General features: G+C 44.5%; 1 protein-coding gene across 3 annotated transcripts in view; it reads right to left on the reverse strand.

Annotated features, from left to right (window-relative positions):
• Positions 1-24,159, reverse strand: part of NOS3 (nitric oxide synthase 3) — a 226,434-nt gene that overhangs the window by 36,673 nt on the left and 165,602 nt on the right. For all 3 annotated transcript variants that reach the window (XM_063452913.1, XM_063452914.1, XM_063452915.1), the window contains 5 exons: positions 22,388-22,598; positions 19,211-19,298; positions 18,982-19,103; positions 17,549-17,697; positions 11,582-11,776 (listed from right to left, as the gene is read on the reverse strand). In XM_063452913.1, coding sequence (XP_063308983.1) covers positions 11,582-11,776; positions 17,549-17,697; positions 18,982-19,103; positions 19,211-19,298; positions 22,388-22,598 — 765 coding nt within the window. The remainder of the gene's footprint in view (positions 1-11,581; positions 11,777-17,548; positions 17,698-18,981; positions 19,104-19,210; positions 19,299-22,387; positions 22,599-24,159) is intronic.

A 24,159-nucleotide genomic window follows, 5' to 3' on the forward strand; every position in this document is an offset into this window, starting at 1 on the left:
GAATGGGGTGATTTTTGGATATATTGCCCCCCTGAAGGAGAGCTATCCAGCGCTACCGGATTTAAAGCTGTACCCCCTGTTTTTGGGGTACATCCAGAACTGGTGGAAAAATGTGGACATTTTAATTGGGTTATGTAGTTATCTGAGGGGAGGAGACGTGGGGGTGTTACCATCTGTATTATTGGTTGTTTTCATCCTCCCCCTGGGAGTGTTCTGTGTGTATCTATTTCTAATAAAAAGCAGGCTGGGTGTTCCAGTCCTCAGACCTCTTCTGACCCTCAATACGTAGCCTTGTCTCGTTATTGGAGGGAACTGCTATATCACACTGGGGATTGCTATGCGCTGCATATTCCCTGAGCTCTTAATCACTTAGCTCTTGTAAGAGCTTGTTCCGGATACGCTCTCCTGGAGGAGAGGTCTTCCCCACACGGTCCTGGAGGACAGAAGCCGATCCAGGGTGGAAGGAAGACGGCGCGGCTCCAGTTAAGCTACGGCGGTTGTGGAGCCTGCGGTGGTTGTGGTGTCGTCTGCAGTGCTTGGAGTCCTCTGAGAGCGCTAGGAGCATCCATCAACGGAGGGTACTCGGTCGGGGTACACGGAGCTCCGTTACAGGAGGGTACAGCGGAGGAAAACCTGTTACAAACTAGAGGCTTCAACAAGGAAACATGAAAGGAGTTGGGGATGCGCAAGCCAGGTGGAAGAGCAAGGCGATACGCAACGGGATTAATTTGAGTCAGAACCTTGTAAGGACCAATGAAACGAGGCGCAAATTTCATAGAGGGAACCTTCAAGCGAATATTTCTGGTACTCAGCCACACCCTATCCCCTGGAATAAAAACCGGAGCCGCCCTTCTACGCTTGTCTGCGTGTCGTTTGAACAACGTGGAATTATGAAGGAGAATTTGTCGAGTCTGATCCCACAACTTCTTCAAATTGGCAACATGGACATCAACCGACGGTACCCCTTGGGAAGGGGAAACCGAGGGAAGAATAGGAGGATGAAAGCCATAGTTCATGAAGAAGGGGCTAGAACGAGTAGAGTCACAAACGAGATTGTTGTGTGCAAACTCCGCCCAAGGAATCAGACCGACCCAATCATCCTGGTGTTCGGAAACAAAACAACGCAAATATTGCTCTATCTTTTGGTTGGTGCGTTCAGCAGCTCCGTTAGACTGGGGATGATATGCCGTAGAGAAATTCAGTTTGATACCCAATTGAGAACAAAAGGGAAACAAATTGGGAACCTCTATCAGAGACAATTTCGGAGGGTATACCATGTAAACGAAAAATCTCTCTTGCGAATATCTCAGCCAATTCGGGAGAAGACGGAAGTTTAGGTAATGGTACGAAATGAGCCATCTTAGTAAACCTGTCAACCACCGTGAGAATAACAGTCTGTTTTTTAGAAATAGGTAAATCGACAATGAAATCCATAGCCAGACAAGACCATGGTCTCTCGGGGATCTCCAAGGGGTGCAAGAGCCCACAAGGAAGCGTATGAGGTTGTTTAGTCTTCATACAGACCTCACATGCCCCGACGAAATCCTTAATATCCTTACGTAACGAAGGCCACCAGAAATCTTTAGAAATCAAGGAACACGTCTTACGTATGCCAGGATGCCCAGCCACTTTGCTGTTGTGAAAGCATTGCAACAGTTCCGGTTGAAGTTCAGGAGGAACGAAGTGCCTTGCCCCGGGAACCTGTCTGGGGGCCAGATGCTGCACTTTCATGATCTCGACAAGCAACGGAGAGTGTATCCTGAGATTCGTGTTGGCGATAATATTGCACTTGGGAACTTGGGATGACAAAACCGCCTCAGATACAGTAGAAGGTTCATGTTGGCGAGACAAAGCATCGGCCTTAGAGTTCTTAGAACCAGGTCTATAGGTGAGCACATAATTGAAATGAGTGAGAAATAAGGAGCTTGCCTGGCGGATAAGCGCTTGGCTTCCCCAATATAAGACAAGTTTTTGTGATCCGTTAGAATAGTAACAGGGTGCAAGGTCCCTTCCAATAAATGTCTCCACTCCTTTAAGGCCATAATAACCGCTAATAGTTCCCTGTCACCAATGTCATATCTGCTTTCAGGCCCAGACAATTTTTTGGAAAAAAACCCACATGGATGTAATGGTTTATCCACACCTAATCTTTGAGACAAGATAGCACCTATACCCGTCTCCGAGGCGTCTACCTCGAGTAGAAAAGGCAAAGACGTGTCAGGGTGAACCAAAATCGGTGCTGAAGAGAAACGATCCTTGAGTGTTTTGAAGGCAACGAGAGCTTCAGTAGACCAAGTCTTAGTGTCAGCCCCTTGTCTAGTCATATTAGTAATAGGCGCAATAATAGACGAGTAACCTTTAATGAAGCGCCTATAATAATTAGAGAATCCAATAAACCTCTGAATGGCCTTGAGTCCCCTGGGCAAAGGCCAATCTAAAATAGACTGGAGTTTAACCGGATCCATCTTAAACCCGTCCCCAGAAATAACGTACCCAAGGAAGTTTATCTGAGACTGGTCAAAACTACACTTCTCCAATTTGCAGTATAATCCATGTTGTAGAAGTTTGCGCAATACCCTTCTGACTTGTCTGTGATGAGTCTCAATCTCACTAGAATGTATAAGTATATCATCTAGGTATACGATAACGCAATCATGTTGAAACTCCCTAAGAACCTCATTAATCAGATCCTGAAATACTGCTGGTGCATTACAGAGACCAAAAGGCATTACTGTGTACTCATAGTGCCCGTAACGGGTATTGAAAGCTGTTTTCCACTCGTCTCCCTGTTGGATTCTCACCAAGTTATACGCCCCTCTGAGATCTAACTTGGTGAAAATTTTGGAGCCCTTTAAACGATCAAAGAGCTCAGTAATCAAAGGAATCGGATAGGCATTTCTAATAGTTATTTTATTCAATCCCCGATAATCAATACAAGGCCTTAATGTACCATCTTTCTTATTCACAAAAAAGAACCCGGCCCCGGCAGGGGAGGAGGATCTCCTAATGAATCCCTTGTCCAGGTTCTCACGAATATACTCCTCTAAGACTAGGTTCTCCTTAGTAGATAAAGGATATACCGTGCCCCTCGGAGGCATGGTACCGGGCAAGAGTCTGATCTTGCAGTCAAAGGACCTGTGTGAAGGTAGAGTGTCAGCATTCTTCTTGTCAAAGACTGCCCTTAAATCCAGGTATAGGGGTGGTATTTGTAAGTCAGAAGACTGGGTAGAATTAACCAGTGTGTCAGCTACGCAAACCGGTGAGACCTTCTGTAAGCACCTGTCTCGGCAACCCTGGCCCCAAGAGATTATTTCACCCAATTCCCAATCGATAATGGGGTTATGTTTCTTAAGCCAAGGATACCCTAAGACTATAGGAACAGAAGGGGATGAAATGAGCATAAGAGATATACCCTCCTCGTGTAGAATACCAACAGTTAAGTTAACAGGTAAGGTCTCATGAGAAATAACAGGTTCAGATAATGGTCTACCATCTATGGCCTCAACGGCCAAGGGTGTATCCCTTAGCTGGGAAGGGATAGAGTGTTTAGTGACGAAGGTTCGGTCAATGAAGCTTTCAGCAGCTCCGGAGTCTATCAACGCCATGGTATTAAGTACTCCCTTCTCCCAAACTAAAGAAACAGGTAGTAGAAGCCTATGATCTTTATAGTCATGTATAGAGGACAAGATAGAAACACCCAAGGCCTGTCCTCTGGAGGAACTTAGGTGCGAGCGTTTCCCGGGCGGTTAGGACAATTTAGGCGTAGGTGACCTCTTGCTCCACAATACATGCACAACCCTTCCCTTCTCCTGTACTGTCTCTCCTCCTCTGAGAGACGAGTATTGCCTATCTGCATAGGTTCTGGAAGCGCTAAAGTTGTAGATTCAGGACTTTGAAATGTGGGAGCTAGTCTAAAGGAAGGTCTACGGGTTCTATCTCGAGTGTTCTGTCTCTGTCTTAACCGTTCATCAATTCGTGAAATAAAAGAAATTCAATCTTCCAAATTTTCAGGAAGCTCTCTTGTGGCAACCTCATCTAGAATTTGGTCTGATAGTCCGTTTAGAAATACGTCCATGTAAGCCTGTTCATTCCATCTGACTTCTGCTGCCAGGGATCTGAACTCTAAGGCATAATCAACAAGGGTTTGGTTATGTTGTCTAAGACGTAACAGTAGTCTAGCAGCATTAACCTTTCTACCTGGAGGATCAAAAGTCCTTCTAAAAGCAGTAACAAAGGCATTATAATTATAGACTAACGGATTATCATTCTCCCACAAAGGGTTAGCCCATCTCAAAGCTTTATCAATGAGTAGTGTGATTATAAATCCAACTTTCGCCCTATCTGTAGGGTAGGAGCGGGGTTGTAATTCGAAATTAATACCTATCTGGTTTAAAAAACCTCGACACGTATCCGGAGAGCCACCATAACGTACAGGAGGAGTTATACGAGATGAAGCACCTACTGTGGCTACCTCTAGGCCTGAACTTACAGGAGAGACGGAAGCAGTACGCATCTCTTCTGATTGGTTACTAGAACGAGATAGTAAGGCTTGCAATGCTAGAGCCATCTGGTCCATTCTATGATCCATAGCCTCAAATCTAGAGTCAGGAGAACCGACCTGAGTGTTTGTACCTGCAGGATCCATGGCCCTGTCGAAATGTCAGGATCGGGACAGGGATCCAACACGCAGAGTACAAATAGGTAGTAGGTACGTATACCGGACCTTAGAATGGCCGGACTAACGTAAGGAGTAAGCAAAGAATGGTCTAGAGACAAGCCGAGGTCGAGGGAACGAGAGAGCAGGTAAACGAGAGACAAGCCGGGTCAAAAGGGTAACAGAGGTAAGCAGAGTAGAATAAACAAGCCGGGTCAGAACCAAAGAGTAAAATAGAGGTAAGAGCGCTGAGTGACTAGACTAGCTAGAACCACGACAGGGCAATGAACCAATACACAAAACCCTCATTATATACCCTGGTTCCAGATAGATGATCACGCCCCCGACGAGTCCTGATTCGAGCTAAGGACTGATTGACAGGTCGGAACGGCTAATCGTCATGACGTCGGCTACTAGAGCCGCGTCATAAAAGGAGGCGGATCAGAGGCGTCCGGCGTGTAAACGTCCGAAATGACCGCGAGGAACGAGAGAGTCAGTTCTTCTGAGAGGACGGAATTCTCAGTATCTCACCTCCTCTGAGGTAGAGACAACAGGTACCCTGACAGATACACACTGACACACAGCAGAATAGGGATGTGGAATAGCACCTGGGGAGCTGGGGGGGTGCCGCAGCAGTAGAAGAGGACTCAGCCGAGGAGGTTATGGAAGAGGATGGAGTAGGAGTAGTAGAGGAGATGGCAGCAGGCCTGCCTGCAAGTCGTGGCGGTGTCACCAACTCCTCTGCAGAGCCACACATTCCATGCTTGGCAGCCGTCAGCAGGTTTACCCAGTGCGCAGTGTAGGTGATATACCTGCCCTGCAGACCAGGCATCAGTGGTCAGATGGACCCTTGCCCCAACACTGTGTGCCAGACATGCCATTACTTCCTTTTGCACAATCGAGTACAGGTTGGGGATTGCCTTTTTTTAAAAGAAATTTCGGCCGGGTACCTTCCACTGCGGTGTCCCAATAGCTACAAATTTTTTGAACGCCTCAGACTCCACCAGCTTGTATGGTAAAAGCTGGCGGGCTAGGGGGGCGTGTCCTAACTACTGAAGCGAGAAGTCGCCATGCGTACGCCAGGCATACCGTACGCAACATGCAGGAGGCAGAGGGAATCCTGGGGCAACTGGGTCTCCCCCCAGACTCGCTACTCACATCGAAGCCTCCAACAAACTCCACGCTCCCTCCATAATGGGGCAATGCCGAGGCTCCAACATTTGTCCCTGGAGACCTAGCCGGGACATCATGCACAACTTGAATGGAAAACGGGTCTAACAGGTCAACCCTGCTTACGGAGACTCTCAGGTCATTGATCGTGTCAAGAGGAGGGGAACAACTTCAAAAATAGATTCCTGTCAAATTTTCAAAAAAACGTGCAAACATGAATCCTGAAAGTACAGAAAGTACAGTGCTTAATTGTATTGGTGCACTAATTTCCAGTATATCTAAAAATGTTTTACATATTTTCTGATTTTAATTGCCATGTGTACCTTTCGTATGCCCATGTGAAACGTTTTACCATTTAGGGCCCGAGTGGGGTCATTTAAACAGATCATACCTCGAGTGCAGAGTGCGTTTAATCCGACTCGTTAATGTTAGTTATTCATTAAGCTTAGTGAAAACATAGTTGGCTTAAAGATGTTTTCGATTCAAGTTCTTGTGCCCCACAGTTCAAATTAACATTCAAATGACAATTCATGACAGATCACACAAGTGAATAGCCCTGCCAATGTCATCTCGGACAAGCCAACTGTCAGACGCTGGGCAAGGGGGTGACTTTGTGACATTGGCTTCTTACGCTCAAACATGTCCTTGACAGACACCTGACTGTGGGCAGATGAGCGGGAACTGCTCAAGGCGAGAGACGGAGTGGCGGATGGTTGAGAGGGGGCAAGGAGGACAGCAGTGGTTGACGTGGCTGAAGATGCTGGACCAGGAGGAGGATGGCGGCTTTGAGTTTGTGTGCCGCTTGTACTCATGTGTTGATCCCATAGGCGTTTGTGATGTGCGATCATGTGCCTACGCAAAGCAGTTGTACCTAAGTGGGTGTTGGACTTCCCACGACTCTTTTGGCACAGGTTGCAAATGGCATCGCTGTTGTCACAGGCAGACACACCAAAAAAATGCCACACTGCTGAGCTCTGCAATGACGTCATTCTGGTGGTGGACACAGCATGCGTTGATTGGCGTGTTGTCGGGCTGACCCCGGGTGCCGATGCATGCTGTCTGACTGTGCCACTAGCTCCTTGCGACGACCTCCCCCTGCTTCCAACTTGTCTCCTCCTCCTCTCTGTCTCCCCACCTGAACTTTCCCCCTGTTCTTCTTCTCTTCTAGCGGGCACCCACGTGACATCCATGGACGCATTGTCATCATCAACCGCTTCACTTGTATCTGACAACTCAGCAAAGGAAGCAGCAGCGGGTACAACATCATCATCATCACACCGTACGTCCATGTGTGTAATGCTGCCTGCCTGAGACATAGACCAGATATGAGTGGCACTGTGCAGTGGCAGAGATCTGCAGAGTACACGCTGTAGGCCTGACACACCCGCTTGAAGACAACTAACTGCTATTCAATCTATAACAGTGAAAAAAGTTTTCTTTGTAAAGGCACGCTATAGAGACACCAGATATGAGTGGCAACTGTCAAAGTACACTGGCAGGGGTCTGCAAGGCACACGCTGAAGGAAGGCCTGACACACCCGCTTTAAGGACACTGACTGCTATTAGCTTACACTGGAAATCTTTTTTTCTTTGTAAAAGCACGCTATAGAGACACCAGATATGAGTGGCAACTGTCAAAGTACACTGGCAGGGTTCTGCAGGGCACACGCTGAAGGAAGGCCTGACACACCCGCTTTAAGGACACTGACTGCTATTTGCTTACACTGGAAAACTTTTTTTCTTTGTAAAAGCACGCTACAGAGACACCAGATATGAGTGGCAACTGTCAAAGTACACTGGCAGGGGTCTGCAGGGCACACGCTGAAGGAAGACCTGACACACCCGCTTTAAGGACACCCACTGCTATTAGCTTACACTGGAAAACTTTTTTTTCTTTGTAAAGAGACACCAGATATGAGTGGCAACTCTGAAAGTACAGAGACACCAGATATGAGTGGCAACTGTCAAAGTACACTGGCAGGGTTCTGAAGGGCACACGCTGAAGGAAGGCCTGACACACCCGCTTTAAGGACACTGACTGCTATTAGCTTACACTGTAAAACGTTTTTCTTTGTAAAAGCACGCTATAGAGACACCAGATATGAGTGGTGGCACTGACTGGGCAAATGGGCACAGTATCCACTGTGAGCCTGACACAGAAGCTGGCAGGCAACTAACTGCTATTCAATCTATTACAGTGAAAAAAAAAATTATTTTTCAATGTGAAGCTTAAGCTATTGTGACACCAGATATGAGTGGTGGCACTGGGCAAATGGGCTTCAGAATTAATCTAAATTGTATGCTGTCTAGGAGGTGGGAGGGTCTGGGAGGGAGGGTCTGCTGCTGATTGGCTGGAATGTGTCTGCTGACTGTGAGGTACAGCGTCAAAGTTTACTCAATGATGACGAATAGGGGGCGGACCGAACATTGCATATGTTCGCCATCCGTGGCGAACAAGCTATGTTCGCCAGGAACTATTCGCCAGCGAACCGTTCGGGACATCACTAGAGCTAAACAATATTTACCCTCTTGGTTTAAACTTCCTTTATTTTACATTCTGTTCAAGTTACAACTTCATATCTCCTGCTCTGTTGTTTTAACTCCTACTCTAAATAGCCTACTTTCAAGCAGACTCCAGTGAGCAAGCTCTGTGAGTCAGTAGTGGGTTTATATTGGCAATACAAATCCCACACAGGTGGAAATTAAGGAGAAGGTCCCCCTAATTAGCGCAGCAGCGGCCACAAGGAGGGGAATATAAACAGCAAGAGAGGGGGGGAAAAAAGGGAAAACAGTTAAAAAACCAAAACAGCAAGGAGAAAAATAAAATAAAAAAGTTTTAATTAAAAAAATTAAAATAATAAAACCTGCTTTTTCACTTCACTAGCAGAGTCACTTGGTATTAACTAATACCAACCACAGTTCGCCTGTTCTCCAAGAAACTCCTGTTGTTTTAACTCTGTAGCGGAGAGCTGATTTCTCCCAGCTTAACTCCACCAATATATCCAGAGGATGCAGGAACAAGTAATAAATCCCAGAGAATATCCAGCACAGTCAGCAATAAAGTCCCATAGTATCCCATCACCTTTCCCAATCACTGGACGACACACAGTATCAGGAGTAGAACTGAAGTTTAATTCCTAACCACCTTCTTTTAAAGCATTCTCAAATGCAAGGGAGGGATTCACATTAATTATACAGTACACCAATCATAGAGACGTTACCTCCCACACATCTCCTCCCCTCAGCTTAACAGCTAACATAATTATAATGTACCTACTTTTCCCCACTTCTTGGATGTACCCCAAATGTGGTAGGTACACCTTTAAATATGGTACCCCCTGGTAGCCCTGATCTGGGTGAGGAACTTATCCAAAAATCACCCAGATCAGACCAGGGGTTCGGGAGTTATGGGAAGGTAAAGTTTTGACCGACCACATGGGTAAGGTAGCCGAAAACAGTTCCATGAGATGTGGCCCTGCGGTCAGTCTCAGTTCATGCCTATAACCGGATGAAAATACTGAACAAAATAGCTGTTGCTTGCCTTCATTTGAATCCCCTTGTTCGTATGAATTTTTCTACCGAACGGCGGCCCGTTTGGTAGTTTCGGCACGAATCCATGGAAGTATGGAGGTCTCAGCGGTGTTTGCCTCGTCGAGTGTCAGATTTTAGTTCCAGACACTCGACTGCAAAACACCGCTGTTCGGAGGTTTAAGATGGCCACCGCCACGTGTTCGTCTCACAAATGGCGGCCACCCAGAGGACAAAGAACACACTACACGAAAGGCCAATTACCTGTTCGCAACATTGTTGCAAACGGTAATTGGAGGCACACTTACTACTGGGGTGGTCTGACTGTTCGGCAGTTTCACTCTCATAATAACTGGAGTGATTCTACAGAAACAATCAGGCGAATGCTGCATACAAGGTGAATACACAATACATGAAAATATATTAAAAGACACACATTTTGGTACATAGCTTAATGTCCTTTGCTGCATAAGGTATATGGTCCGAAGTCTCTGTAATAGCATACTATGTCCTTGGCTGGGTCTTAAAGGGCCAGTAGTGCCATTCAAAATCCCATGAATCCCAGCCATTGTACTTAAAGGGTCTCATCTTTCTGGGACCATAATCACTGGGCAGGAGGTGAGCCATCAGCCCCCTCCAGGAAACTGGAGCGTACTCTGTTATAGGACCCAGTCCACTACAAACTCCTACTTAAAAGAGACTACTTTCAAGCAAACTCCAGTGAGTGTTTCTTCCAGAACTCCCGTCTAGCCCCCAGGATGTCATTATCTTCAGACCCCTAGTCTAGTCCATAGGATATCATGTCCAAGCCACCCATCTAGCCCCCATGATATCATTATCCCCAAACCTCCAGTCTAGGCCCCAGGATATCATTATCCCCAAACCTCCAGTCTAGCCCCCAGGATATCCTTATCCCCAAACCTCCAGTCTAGCCCCCAGGATATCCTTATCCCCAAACCTCCAGTCTAGCCCCCAGGATATCCTTATCCCCAAACCTCCAGTCTAGCCCCCAGGATATCATTATCCCCAAACCTCCAGTCTAGACCCCAGGATATCATTATCCCCAAACCTCCAGTCTAGCCCCCAGGATATCATTATCCTCAAACCTCCAGTCTAGCCCCCAGGATATCATATCATCAAACCTCCAGTCTAGCCCCCAGGATATCATTATCCCCAAACCTCCAGTCTAGCCCCAAGGATATCATTATCCTCAAACCTCCAGTCTAGCCCCCAGGATATCATTATCCCTAAACCGCCCGTCTAGCCCCCAGTATATCATTATCCCCAAACCTCCAGTCTAGCCCCCAGGATGTCATTATCTCCAGGCCATTCCACAAGATCTCATCATCTCCAGCCTTCAGTCTAGCCCCTATGATATCACTAGTCCCCAGGATATGGATATAGAGGGGATATGATAGAAACATTTAAATACATAAAGGGAGTCAACACAGTAAAGGAGGAGACTATATTTAAAAGAAGAAAAACTACCACAACAAGAGGACATAGTCTAAAATTAGAGGGACAAAGGTTTAAAAATAATATCAGGAAGTATTACTTTACTGAGAGGGTAGTGGATGCATGGAATAGCCTTCCAGCTGAAGTGGTAGAGGTTAACACAGTAAAGGAGTTTAAGCATGCGTGGGATAGGCATAAGGCTATCCTAACTATAAGATAATGCCAGGGACTAATGAAAGTATTTAGAAAACTGGGCAGACTAGATGGGCCGAATGGTTCTTATCTGCCGTCACATTCTATGTTTCTATATCTTTATCTTCAAACCTCCAGCCTAGTCCCCAATGCTTGGTATATTTGTTAAATGGTAATAATATTAAATTTGAATAATAATCCAGATTCAACCAATATTTCAGGTAGTGCAAATTAGTTCCCATTGTGTACACAGAAGATTAAACCATAACCCATCAATAAGACCATATTTTACCATGCAGGTTCAGCACCAAACATAGAGTATTGTTGTCACAGTTAGAACTTTCTAAAATGTTTTCATTGGGAAAATTGCATTTTTGGACAAAATAATGATGATTCCCTATTTCTGAGTCTTAATAAACATAAAAAACTAACAATGGGGCATAAAACTAAAAATGGGGCTAAATGTGCAAAAAAAATGAGAACTAGACATGGAATGAGTGTGATGGTTTGAAGATTGTTTGTTGGGGGCTTAAGATATCTCTGCCATGTGACACACAGAACCCAAAGGATCTCAATACATACCCGTAGCTGGCCAATGAAGTCTCCAGCCTCAACAATGCTCATATCACCCTGAGAAACCAGAATGAGCTGTACTGTCTGCAGGACGTCTGTGGCCATTGTCACATCACCACAAATATACATGTGTCCTTGGTCCTTACATAGTACATCATAAACTTCACAGGCGAGTTGTGTGCGTAGAATGTCCTGCACATAGGTCTAACAAAATGATAGAGAGTCATAGAATGGAAAACCAGAACAGCACTCCGCCAAGCACAGTAACGGTCGTATACAACATAGTGATATAGTTACAAAGTAACATAACAATGAAGAAAATAGGCCTCGATCTAATATTTTTGAATTTGGTTTTCAAATGATTTAATATTTTGAAGAACATCTTATTTTGTAATGTTTTGATATATTTTAATATATTGGATAAAGTCCCTTTACAAAAAAAATCCAAAAATCTAAAATTGCTGGGGTATTGTGAACTGAATAAAACTCAAGGCTGTATATTTCAACTAAATACTGAATGTTGGCATTTGATGCAGAGAATGTAGAGGTGGCATTCATCCATCATCAACAAGAGTGGCCACCAATCTGCCCCATCTCAGACCATACACAAGTCTGATAGTGATAGTGATAGTATCATTCTTTTTCTGTCATATGGTGGCAGTAACTTATGGGTTTTGCTCCTCCCTGTGGACAAGACATCTTAATAAGCATTTTTGATTAAAAAGGACCCTTTCCCTATAAGAAGCAGAACCGCAAAACCTACCCCAGTCTTCTTTCTTGTCCCGATAGGGAAGGACAGGACATCCACAGGGTGAGACACACGGGTTGTCTGTCTGGGGGACCCGGTCCGAGAGCTGCCCGGGCGGTACGCTGAGAGACCTATGCTCCTATTCGTTACGGAGCAAGTAGAGGTTTGTCTTCTTATGCCGAGAATGGTTCTGGCAAAAGGCTTCCGGGAGGCGGAGCTCGTTGCTGAGCAAGCGCACAGCGTTGGAACGCACTCCCGGGTGGTGATGCATTTCACCTAAGCTTCCGGGTGCGCAAAAACGCATGCGCAATCCAGAAGCTTAAAGACACATACACAAAAAAAAAACGTGAAAATTTGAATTCTGGCGCATAAAAGAGCTATGCAGGTCAGAAGAGGTACGCCGTGTCACCTGCCCCCCCACACGGCTCAGAGGTATTTTGAGGTAAGATTAAAATAAATCTTTACTTTAAAATATTCTCTGGAGAATCTATGGGAACTTTCAATCATTCTAAGCCTCTGTTTATATATTTCTCCACAGATATGTCTAGCCCAGCTAATCCTGAGATGGACAAGGAAAAACTGACTGCCTCCATGCCTAGAAAGGCTACGGTAAAATCCAAACATCTAGTTTGCAATGAATGTGCAACTCCTCTTCCAGACAGATCAAGGAAGAAAATGTGCAGTCAATGTACTGCAAACTCTTTGGAAAGAGATAAGCAAAAAGATATGCAATCTTTCCTACCCTGGTTCCAAGAGAATCTGGCCCAAACCTTGGAGACTATTAAAGAGTCTAAAAAGGTGGAATCCTCTATACAACAAAGGATCAAAAAAAGAAGATCATCTACATCTGAATCGTCATCCGGAGAATATATTTCCTCTATAGATTCAGATGAATCCGGATCCTCATCAAGTGAACTGGAGGGGTTTCCTTCGGATGAAATCCGAAAATGTATTAAGGAAGTTAACCTAACAATCCTACCCCAGGGATCTGAGAATCCTAAAAGAGGTTTTTTTGTTCAACAAAGCCTGGTTGATCTAATATTCAGGGAATGGAAAAACCCTGAAAAATGTGCCTTCATTTCCAGACACTTCAAGGATATCTTCAAACTGTCTGGCAAAGTTATCTGGGAAGATCTCCCAAAAGTAGATGTTCAGGTGGCGCAGATTGCTAAAAAAAAAAAACACCATCCCTATAGGGGAGACTTCAGCTTTAAAGAATCCTATGGATAAAAGAGCCGAAACCTCTTGTAGGCGAGCTTACCAGATGGCCGGGTTTCAATGCTGGGCTTTACTGGCAGGAGCAGCATTTGCCAGATCAAATGGCATTTGGCTAAATACGTTACAAGAGATTTTATCTTCTGACCAGGTTAATGATCTTAGCCACATGTTTCAGAACATGCACTTGGCAAACGAATACCTTTTGGATATGTCGGTAGAAGTTCTTAAATTGGCGTCCAGAATTATGGGATTGTCTTCTATAACAAGACGAGCCTTAAGGTTAAGGTCTTAGACGGCGGATTCCGCTTCCAAATCGGTCCTTTGTGAACTCCCACTGGAAAAATCTAAATTATTTGGCGCTCCCTTAGAGGAAATCATTAGGCAAATGTCAGAAACCAAAAAAGCGCTTCCTCCGGATAAGAAGTTCGCCTGGAGATCAGGTTACAGAAATTACCAGTATAAAAATAGGAGATCTTATCAAGAGAGACCACATTTCTTTCAAAGAAGGGATACAAATCGGAGATTTGAACAAAGAAGTGAGGTTAAAAGAACCTTCAGAGACAAAGAGAGACGTTTCTGACGCCAGAAGTGTTGGAGGAAGGCTCCAACATTTTTTTCCAGTATGGGAACAGACCACAAGAAATCTGTGGGTTCTAAGGCTTATCCAACGGGGACACAAGATTATATTTACGGAGAAACCAAGAGCAAAGTTTCTGGTATCAACATACCAGTCTTCAAAGAGAACTCAGGCCCTATATTGTCAGACCATGCTTCTGTTACACAAAAGAGTGATAGAAAGAGTACCAGTAAAGCAAACGTTTCGGGGAGTCTATTCAAAATTATTTCTGATTCCAAAACCAGACCTCTTTTTTCGTCCCATTTTGGATTTAAAGAATATAAACCGGTTTATCCCCTATCACTGATTTCGCATGGAGTCAATCGCTTCTATTTTTCCTCTCTTACAAAGAGGCGACTTTATTGTAAAAATATACTTAAAGGATGCGTATCTACATGTTCCGATTGCTACCGCTTCAAGAAAATTTCTAAGATTTGCGATAAAAAAAGGAAGATCCACCATTAATTTCCAGTTCAGGGCTCTTCCGTTTGGTCTGTCATCCGCCCCAAGGATATTTACAAAGATCCTAACGCCTCTAACAGCTCATTTGAGGGAATTGAGAATATCGATTATCCCTTATTTGGACGACTGGCTTCTAATGGCACATACAGAAGAACAGCTGCGCAAGGACCTGCAGATCACTATAAGAGTTCTTCAAAACCATGGCTGGGTCTTAAACCTAAAGAAGTCAGTTTACGTTCCAACAAGAGAAATAGAGTTTCTCGGATTCAAGATCAATTCAGTCTCCATGTCAATTTTTCTTCCCAAACGAAAAAGGAGGAAAATCCAAAAAACTATTTCCAATCTCCAAAGGATGGGAAGTTGTTCCTTCAGACAGGCCATGGGCGTTTTGGGACTTCTAATTGCCACCTTTCCAGCAGTCAAATGGGCAAGGTCAGAGGTCAGACCCTGACAATGGAACATCCTGACTACCTGGTCAAAAAAGGAGGAAGTTCTAGACAAAAAAATATTGTTATCCCCTCAAGTTAAAACTCAGCTTGCTTGGTGGAAAACCTCAGAGTGCCTTTCAGGAGGATTATCTTTTCGTCCAAAAGACTGGCTAATAGTCACTACAGACGCTTCAAGGACAGGTTGGGGAACGCACGTAGGCTGCACCATGTTCCAAGGAAATGGTGGTCTAGGGAGGCAAAGGAATCTGCAAATTTCAGAGAATTATTAGCAGTTCTTTACGCTCTACATCACCTCAGGCCTTGGTTACTTCAAAGAGCGGTGAAGATCCAATCAGACAATCGTACAGTAGTCTCTTATATCAATCGCCAAGGAGGAACCAAAGTAGGGAAACTTTACAGTCTTTGTGCAGAAATTACGGAATGGGCACAAAGAAATCTGGAAGACATCTCGGAAGTTCACATAAGAGGCAGCGACAATATAATAGCCGACGATATAAGCAGGGGAAGTGGGACCAAAAAGAATGGTCGTTGAACCCAGAAATTTTCAGAATCCTGACAGAAAGATTCGGAGTGCTGGATGTAGACTTGATGGCAAGAGCTTCAAACAAGAAGGTTTACAATTTTGCCTCCCTATTCAGAACAGATCAACCCAATTGGATAGACGCTTTATCAATAAAGTGGGACTTTCGCCTTGCTTACGTCTTTCCACCTCTACCATTAATCCCAAAAGTCCTTCTCAAGATACGAACAGACAGAGCGAGAGTATTGGCAATAATCCCATATTGGCCAAACAAAGTCTGGTTTTCGGCTCTAAAGAAGATGACCATCAATTATTGGGAACTTCCCAGATCAAACTTTCTCATCGTGAACAGGGACCTGCCCTTGAAAGTTCTAGAAATATTCAGGTTGACGGCTTGGCAACTGCAAGGCTGATCCTTCATAACAAAGGTTTGCAAGAAGACAGAATAGCGGTCTTACTCCACGCTACTAGAAAATCGACGTCTAAGATATACTTTAGGATTTGGTCAAAGTTTCTTCACTGGTGTAAGGATCACCAGTGCCCGGTTTTACATCCATCCATAGATAACATTCTCCATTTTTTACAAGACGGTTTTGAAGCTGGTCTGGGAGTCTCAACTCTCAAATTTCAAATATCAGCCTTAAATGTTTTCTAATTAAGGATTTGGCATCCAATGTCTTCATCAGAAGATTTTTCAGGTCCATCAGCCTCAAAAGAACGCCTAAGCGATCGGTGTTTCCAACTTGGGACTTAGCCCTGGTCCTACAAGCTCTTAGTGTTCATCCTTTTGAACCTTTGGAGGAAGTTCCATTAAAGATTTTGTCTCTTAAAGTTTTGTTTCTGGTAGCCATCACGTCGGCCAAAAGAGTGGGAGAACTTCACGCTCTATCCTCCTCGGATGAATTCACCATATTTCACGAAGACAAGGCTTTTCTACCTAAAGTATTGTCTTCAAAGAATATTAATCAGCTAATGATATTACCTTCGTTTTTTAGCGATGCTTCATTTGCTCAAGAGCTCAGATGGCAAAAATTGGACGTCAGAAGAGCGTTATTTGTAGAATTAGCCAGAACAAAAGAATTCAGAAATTCAGATCATCTATTTGTTAATTTTCAGGGGCACCTCAAGGGTAAGGTAGCTTCCCGCGGAACCTTATCCCGTTGGCTCATTCAAGCTATCGAATTGGCGTATTCAGGTCTTCAGTCTCCAGCTACAGTCAAGGCCCATTCTACCCGAGCAATGGCTACCTCATGGGCGGAAAAAGCACTTGCATCTCCAGAGGTCATCTGCAAGGCAGCGTGCTGGTCATCTTTTAACACCTTTATAAAGCACTTTCGGCTAGACATATTCTCTGCCTCTGAAGCTGCTTTTGGGCGAAAGGTGTTATAAGCTGCGGTGGCGTAAGTCCCGCCCAGATGGGTATCTTGCTATATCCCATAAGTTACTGCCACCATATGACAGAAAAAAATGATTTTTTTTTAATATGGTGGAAGTACTGCTTCCCTCCCTCTTTATTAAAGAATTTTTTTGCAGTATATATTTTTTGTCTGTGTTTCTTTTCTTGTCACGTAATGGGGTAGGTTTTGCGGTTCTGCTTCTTATAGGGAAAGGGGGAGGGTCCTTTTTAATCAAAAATGCTTGTTAAGATGTCTTGTCCACAGGGAGGAGCAAAACCCATAAGTTACTGCCACCATATTAAGAAAAAAAGAATTTACGGTAAGTAAAAATTTCTGTTTTCCCCCGATTAGTTCAGCAGACGCTGCCAATGATCTCACAACCGATACTCCCTTATCCCTGCTCACACTTCATTGTCTATGCTCACACTCCATTATCCCCGGTCACTCACAGTCCACACTCCATTAACCCCGCACACGCTCCATTATCTCTGCTCACAATCCATTATCCCAGCAACCCACGTTCCATTATTCCTATTGAATAGATCACCCTCACATTAAGGCCATACCTTTGGTGTGTTGGGCTGTCTGGAGAAAGCTGTGTAGATTTTGCTCAGGGCTCCTCTTTGCTGGGCTTCAAGTGTTTCCTCTTTGTAAATATGGTCAAGTTCAGCACACCGAGAGCCAAAGACCAATGTCATTTCTCCAGGAACTTGACCTGAAAAGTATTGAGAGACATTACAAAATGCCTGCTGAATTCTCAAATGCCAGTAGATGTTTCTCTGTCCCACCTCATAGTCCTCTGAACCCTCCTACGTCCTCACAGTCCACTGAACCCTCGTTTTATCCTACAGCCTCACAGTCCACTAAGCCCTCTAGTTATCCTATGTCCTTACTGTCCACTAAGCCCTGTCTTTATCCTACGTCCTCACTGTCCACTAAGCCCTCTCCTTAACCTACATCTTCACAGTCCACTAAGCCCTCTCTTTATCCTACATCCTCACACTCCACTAATCCTTCCCTTTATCCAACGTCCGCACTGTCCACTAAGCCTTCTCTTTATCCTACATCCTCACACTCCACTAATCCTTCCCTTTATCCAACGTCCTCACTGTCCACTAAGCCTTCTCCTTAACCGACATCTTCACAGTCCACTAAGCCCTCTCTTTATCCTACATCCTCACACTCCACTAATCCTTCCATTTATCCAACGTCCTCACTGTCCACTAAGCCTTCTCTTTATCCTACATCCTCACACTCCACTAATCCTTCCCTTTATCCAACGTCCTCACTGTCCACTAAGCCCTCTCCTTAACCTACATCTTCACAGTCCACTAAGACCTCTATTTATCCTACATCCTCCTAGTCCACTAAGCCCTCTCTTTATCCTACATCCTCCTAGTCCACTAAGCCCTCTCTTTATCCTACATCCTCACACTCCACTAATCCTTCCCTTTATCCAATGTCCTCACTGTCCACTAAGCCCTCTCTGTATCCTATGTCCTCACAGTCCACTAAGCCTTCTCTGTATCCTACATCCTCACACTCTATTAAGCCCTCTCTTTATCCTACGTCCTCACTGTCCACTAAGCCCTCTCTTTATCCTACGTCCACACACTCCACTAAGCCCTCCCTTTATCCTATGTCCTCACTGTCCACAAAGCCCTCTCTGTATCCTACATCCTCACAGTCCACTAAGCCATCCTCCCACTCCACTTTATCCTATATCCTACATCCTCTGATAAGAGTTACTTGGGATCTTTATTGCCCAATGTAGAAAGATATCTTCCCAATGCCTTCACTATCTTTTTTTGACTGGTTGTGGAATGTAACTTGACTGTTCCACCCGCAGCCAAGACACAGGCTACAACTCATTCCAAGTCACCCACGCATTCCTGAACTCCCAGCATAGAAAGTACAAAGAGCTTAGTATTTCATTGCTGCCCTTCCTGACGTAATGCCTGACTTGGCATATGAATTTATTATATAACTTTATTATCACCTTTTTTTTCAATATCGTAGAGTCTCTGTTGCCAGAAGCCACGAAAAGGTGCGATACCGGTTCCAGGACCCACCAGAATACACGGAGCCATAATGTCATCCGGCAAGTGGAAGGTCGGAGCACTACAGAGGAAAATCACTGCATATGTCAGTGGGCCCTATTTAGCTGTCACTCATTATTCTGACAATCACAGCAATCATCACTCAGGACATATTAATACATTACTCACCCACGGACAAAGCATGGGATGGGGCTGTCGGGGGGCAACTGGTCCAGCCATGTAGAACACACACCAAAATGCAAGGGTCCCTTGTTATCTTCAGGAGACATAAGAATGTTAGTTCAATAGCTAATTACACCATTATCTGGATCTTTAATGAGCAGAATATTATCCACAATTAATACAGAAAAGACAATATATAACATTTAGGTTTCAACATGCTGCTTGGGGAATAAATGCATCTTGTGGGTCAGTGAGAAGTAAGTGGAGAACACCACTGCCTTCTAGATAAATGGAATAAATATGGAGAATCAGCACCGCCATTCGGGTAAATAGAATAAAATATGGAGAATCAGCGCGGCCATTCATTTTTTGTTATTCTGAATGTGGCGAAACCGACCTCGCCACGTGTCCTTGGAGGGGGCTGCTTGCCCGCCTCTTGCCTTTGGACTATGGACCTGACTTTATGTGAATGTGTTAACCCAGATAGCTATACCATGTAGCCTATTCGTGTAGTTAAAAACTTCGGCTCCATAGCAATTGAACTGTGTGAATAGGATCTGAGCGCTATTCGGTAGTTTTGTGCGCTCAGATCCCAGCTATCTGGGGACATGTGACATGTCTGTGTTTTATGTATAAAATGTGACTTTGTGTATTTTATAGTATTTTAATGCTTTGTGCTCACCATGTGCATTATGGAGTCTTGTCTCTGTCCTGGGAGATAATTGAATTACTTCTCAATTATCTCCAGGATAGAAGACTCTGAAACCGGTCTGGGCCAGATAGCCATGTGCCAGCCAGGGCCTAAAATATATTTTACTAACTTTTGAACCCCTGGTCTGATTCATGCCATATGTATTTTTGATATGTTGTTCCCCTGAATGGATTGATTGTGAATATGTAATTTTATGTGAATTGGATGTATGGTTTTAGAGTTATGAATGTTGGTTAAAAAGTATGTTTTAAACTGTATGCATAATTGGATTACCTCTCAGGCTAAGGGGAGGGAATCTGTGGGATGTAACCATTGTGTGATTGGTGTATTGTAAATCCCTCCCTCGCATGGGAGAATCCTTTATAAGACAGTGTGTGAATAAATCTGTAGTTCCTGTTTTAACCCTCAAAGTGAAGTGTCGTCTCATTCTTGGGGGAGGATTTATTGCATGCTGTTTCAGTTTGACTGCTAGGAGTGCAAACCTATTCGTATGGTTCCTATTCAACTGTCTACAGCATTCAGAGGCTTGAGAGGATTTATATGCTTCTCAGATTTGGTGATTGTGGTGTCTGCCAGAGTGCTTGGAGTCCTCAGGAAACGCTAGGAGCATCCTTTAACGGAGGTACCCAGTCGGGGTGCCAGGCGATCCGTTACACTGAATTTATCTAGGAATTATCTAGATTGCCAGTTATGCGGTCTGTGTGTATTTTTTGAACCATGTTGCATATTATTCAATAAACGGAGTACTTTTAGGGATCCACGTTGTGCAGATGATTGGAGTTTACTGATTACGAAGTGTGGTTCTTTTTTTGGAATTGAGGTAAAGGTATTGTGACGAGATCAATCTCGCCACATTGCATTGGAGAAGCCTGGTTGCCCGCCTGTTGCCTCTGGACTATGGCCCAATGTTAAAAAGCTTGGTTTTCCCCTGCAAAGACATGAAAGCCGGGTCCTTCGGTACTTGCCCTATTTGAATAGTGATACCTGAGATAGCTATGCCATGGATCCCATTCGTATAATGAAAGACTATGTGAAAGACTTTGGCTCCATGGCAATTGAACTGTATGTGTGTGATCTGTGCGCCATTCAGTAATAAAGTGCGCTCAGATCTGAGCTATCTGGGGATATGTTGAATGTACCTGTTTTATGCAATGGCTGTTTTTATGTATTTTATGTATTTTATTGTCTTTTGCTGCCATGTGTTCAATGGAGTTTTGCCTCTGTCCTTGGAGATAATTGGATTACTTCCCAATTATCTCCAGGATAGAAGACTCTGTGGAACTGGTTTTGGGCAGAAAATCCATGCTTCATTTGGTCACAAAGGACTACAATCTATCTTTTGAACCACTGGACCAATTTATATGATTTTGACGTATGTTTGTATTTGGAGTATGCTGATGCTGAAAATGTTTATGTGAATGTGATGCATACTTTTAAAGTTATGAATAATGTGGAAAAACTGTATTTCTCTCTCTGTGATAATTACATTACCCATTGTGTAAGGTAATTGTATCACAGGCAGAGGGGGGGATTTTGTGTGGTAGTGTCTGAGTGTATTGTACGTGTTTTTGGTTGTTTTCCAAAACCCTGTGGGTGGTACTAATGTGTATATAAGAACAATAAACCCACAGCTCTGTCTGTTCACTGCTTGACCCTCAACACGGAACTTTGTCTCGTTCTTCTGTTAGAGACTGATTGCCAGGAGTGTAAGCCGTGAGTTTCCAGTTCGGGAGTTTGGAGTGCTATTTTGTATCCAGTTCGGGAGTTTGGGGTTCTGCAGTAGTTGTGCCTGTGTCTCTGGAAGGGGAAGATCTACTAAATGGCGGTTTAACCCCTTTATGCCTGGGAGTGCCGTTACAGGTATGTTAGGTCGCCTGTCATTGTCCACATCTCTCACATAAAACGAGTTCATAATTATTCTTTAATGCCATTTGGCGATACAGAGCTCACATCCTCACTAAGCTGTGATTTCACACGTTAACATTTTCAGAGTCGCCATGGAAACCAGTGGAATATTCTTGCTGATTTCTCAATTTTTAACGCTTTACTCCAGAATTGCTTACTGTTCTTCCAGCGACACGCTACACGTCTCTCCTTACACCTTGGTTTAGTATTTTTGGGTCTGCTTTTTAAATATTCACAATTTGATAGAAAAAAGCTTTCAAATTAATTAACAACAAAACAAATCCATAAACATTAAAGGGAACTTCTGTAGATCAATTATTTTAAAAGTTTGGGATTGGAATCATTGCTAATACTGAAACAAACAACTTTGAATCAAGTCCTTAATGCGCTGTGTACTGGATTTATTTTCTGTCCTATCAAACTGTCTGAAAAATGTGAAATATTTTTAACCATCTCTCCCTATTGTTTAATAAAGCCTGTTGCAAAAAGTAATCACAAACTATTATCATGGTGAACTATCTCCATGTATGGATTATAAACAAGCCACAAGTAGCAGGTCTACGTACCCTGCGTGTTGTACGATACCACGGCCACGGTGAGGTGGATCTGCTCAGGGAAGGCATCGGATGACGAGCTGATAGAATAGTAGCGAGGCTGGAGCAGAGGGAGCTGTGTGAGCAGCAGTGAGCTTGGGACACAAATCGAGGGAAATTCTTCCAAAACCTCAACCAGTGTTGGACATTTGTACCATTTCCACTCTTCGTACAGGCGGGAGTCCTGGTGGGAGAAACATTGGGGACTGGTAAGAGGCATGGTATAGGTACAGGTAATAGCAGCCGCCCACTCCACATACAGTAACACACGGTACAGGTACAGGTAAAAGCAGCCGCCCACTCCACATACAGTAACACACAGTACAGGTACAGGTGATAGCAGCCGCCCACTCCACATACAGTAACACACGGTACAGGTACAGGTAAAAGCAGCCGCCCACTCCACATACAGTAACACACGGTACAGGTACAGGTAAAAGCAGCCGCCCACTCCACATACAGTAACACACGGTACAGGTACAGGTGATAGCAGCTGCACACTCCACATACAGTAACACACGGTACAGGTACAGGTGATAGCAGCCGCCCACTCCACATACAGTAACACACAGTACAGGTACAGGTAAAAGCAGCCTCCCACTCCACATACAGTAACACACGGTACAGGTGATAGCAGCCGCCCACTCCACATACAGTAACACACAGTACAGGTATAGGTAAAAGCAGCCGCACACTCCACATACAGTAACACACGGTACAAGTAAAAGCAGCCGCCCACTTCACATACAGTAACACACGGTACAGGCAAGAGCAGCCGCCCACTTCACATACATTAACACACGGTACAGGTATAGGTGAAAGCAGCCGCCCACTCCACATGCAGTAACACACAGTACAGGTATAGGTTACTTCACATACAGTAACACATGGTACAGGTACAGGTAAAAGCAGCCGACCACTCCACATACAGTAACACACGGTACAGGTACAGGTAAAAGCAGCCGACCACTCCACATACAGTAACACACGGTACAGGTACAGGTAAAAGCAGCCGACCACTCCACATACAGTAACACACAGTACAGGTACAGGTGATAGCAGCTGGCCGCTCCACATACAGTAACACACGGTACAGGTGATAGAAGAATAGTTTAAACACATAAGTCAAGAGAAAAAAAGTCCTTTCACCCTCTGCTAGTCACTGTTTGCCCCCCTACTCTGGAGAACCAGTCACTGCATGCCCCGCTGACTCTGGAGAACAAGACACTGTATGCCCCCATACCCCTGAGAATCAGTCACTGTATGCCCCTCCTACTGAGAACCAGTCACTGTATGCCCCTCCCACTGAGAACCAGTCACTATATGTTGCAAACTGGGTCTACTGTCCATTCGTTTGCCGTACCCCTCATTTTTTCCCAAACCAAGACTCATTCCCCCTTTTATATCCACTGAACTTCGACCACCCTCTGGCTCATTTACTTCAAAGGAACGCATATCAAGTACTTTCCCTGGGTGGCCACCATTCGTATGACCGAACGCACGTGCTCTAGGGAATGGTGGCCATTTTGTCTCCAGAACGCAGGTAGTGGTACATAGTCGTCGAGCGTCTCGAGCTCCTTTCGGATATGCAATAACACGAACTCCCTGGAAAACGGTACCACTGCCTGTTCCGCTCACAGATGAGTTAGGAGAGTGCTGTTCGAAGAAATGTACTACTGACCAGGGGGAGCATTTGCTACCTGAGAGTCAAGGGGAGCCGGCGTAGGAACCCTCGAGTCAAGGGG

Source organism: Pelobates fuscus, chromosome 4 (assembly GCF_036172605.1).
Source record: "Pelobates fuscus isolate aPelFus1 chromosome 4, aPelFus1.pri, whole genome shotgun sequence".
In the NCBI taxonomy this organism is placed as follows: domain Eukaryota; kingdom Metazoa; phylum Chordata; class Amphibia; order Anura; family Pelobatidae; genus Pelobates; species Pelobates fuscus.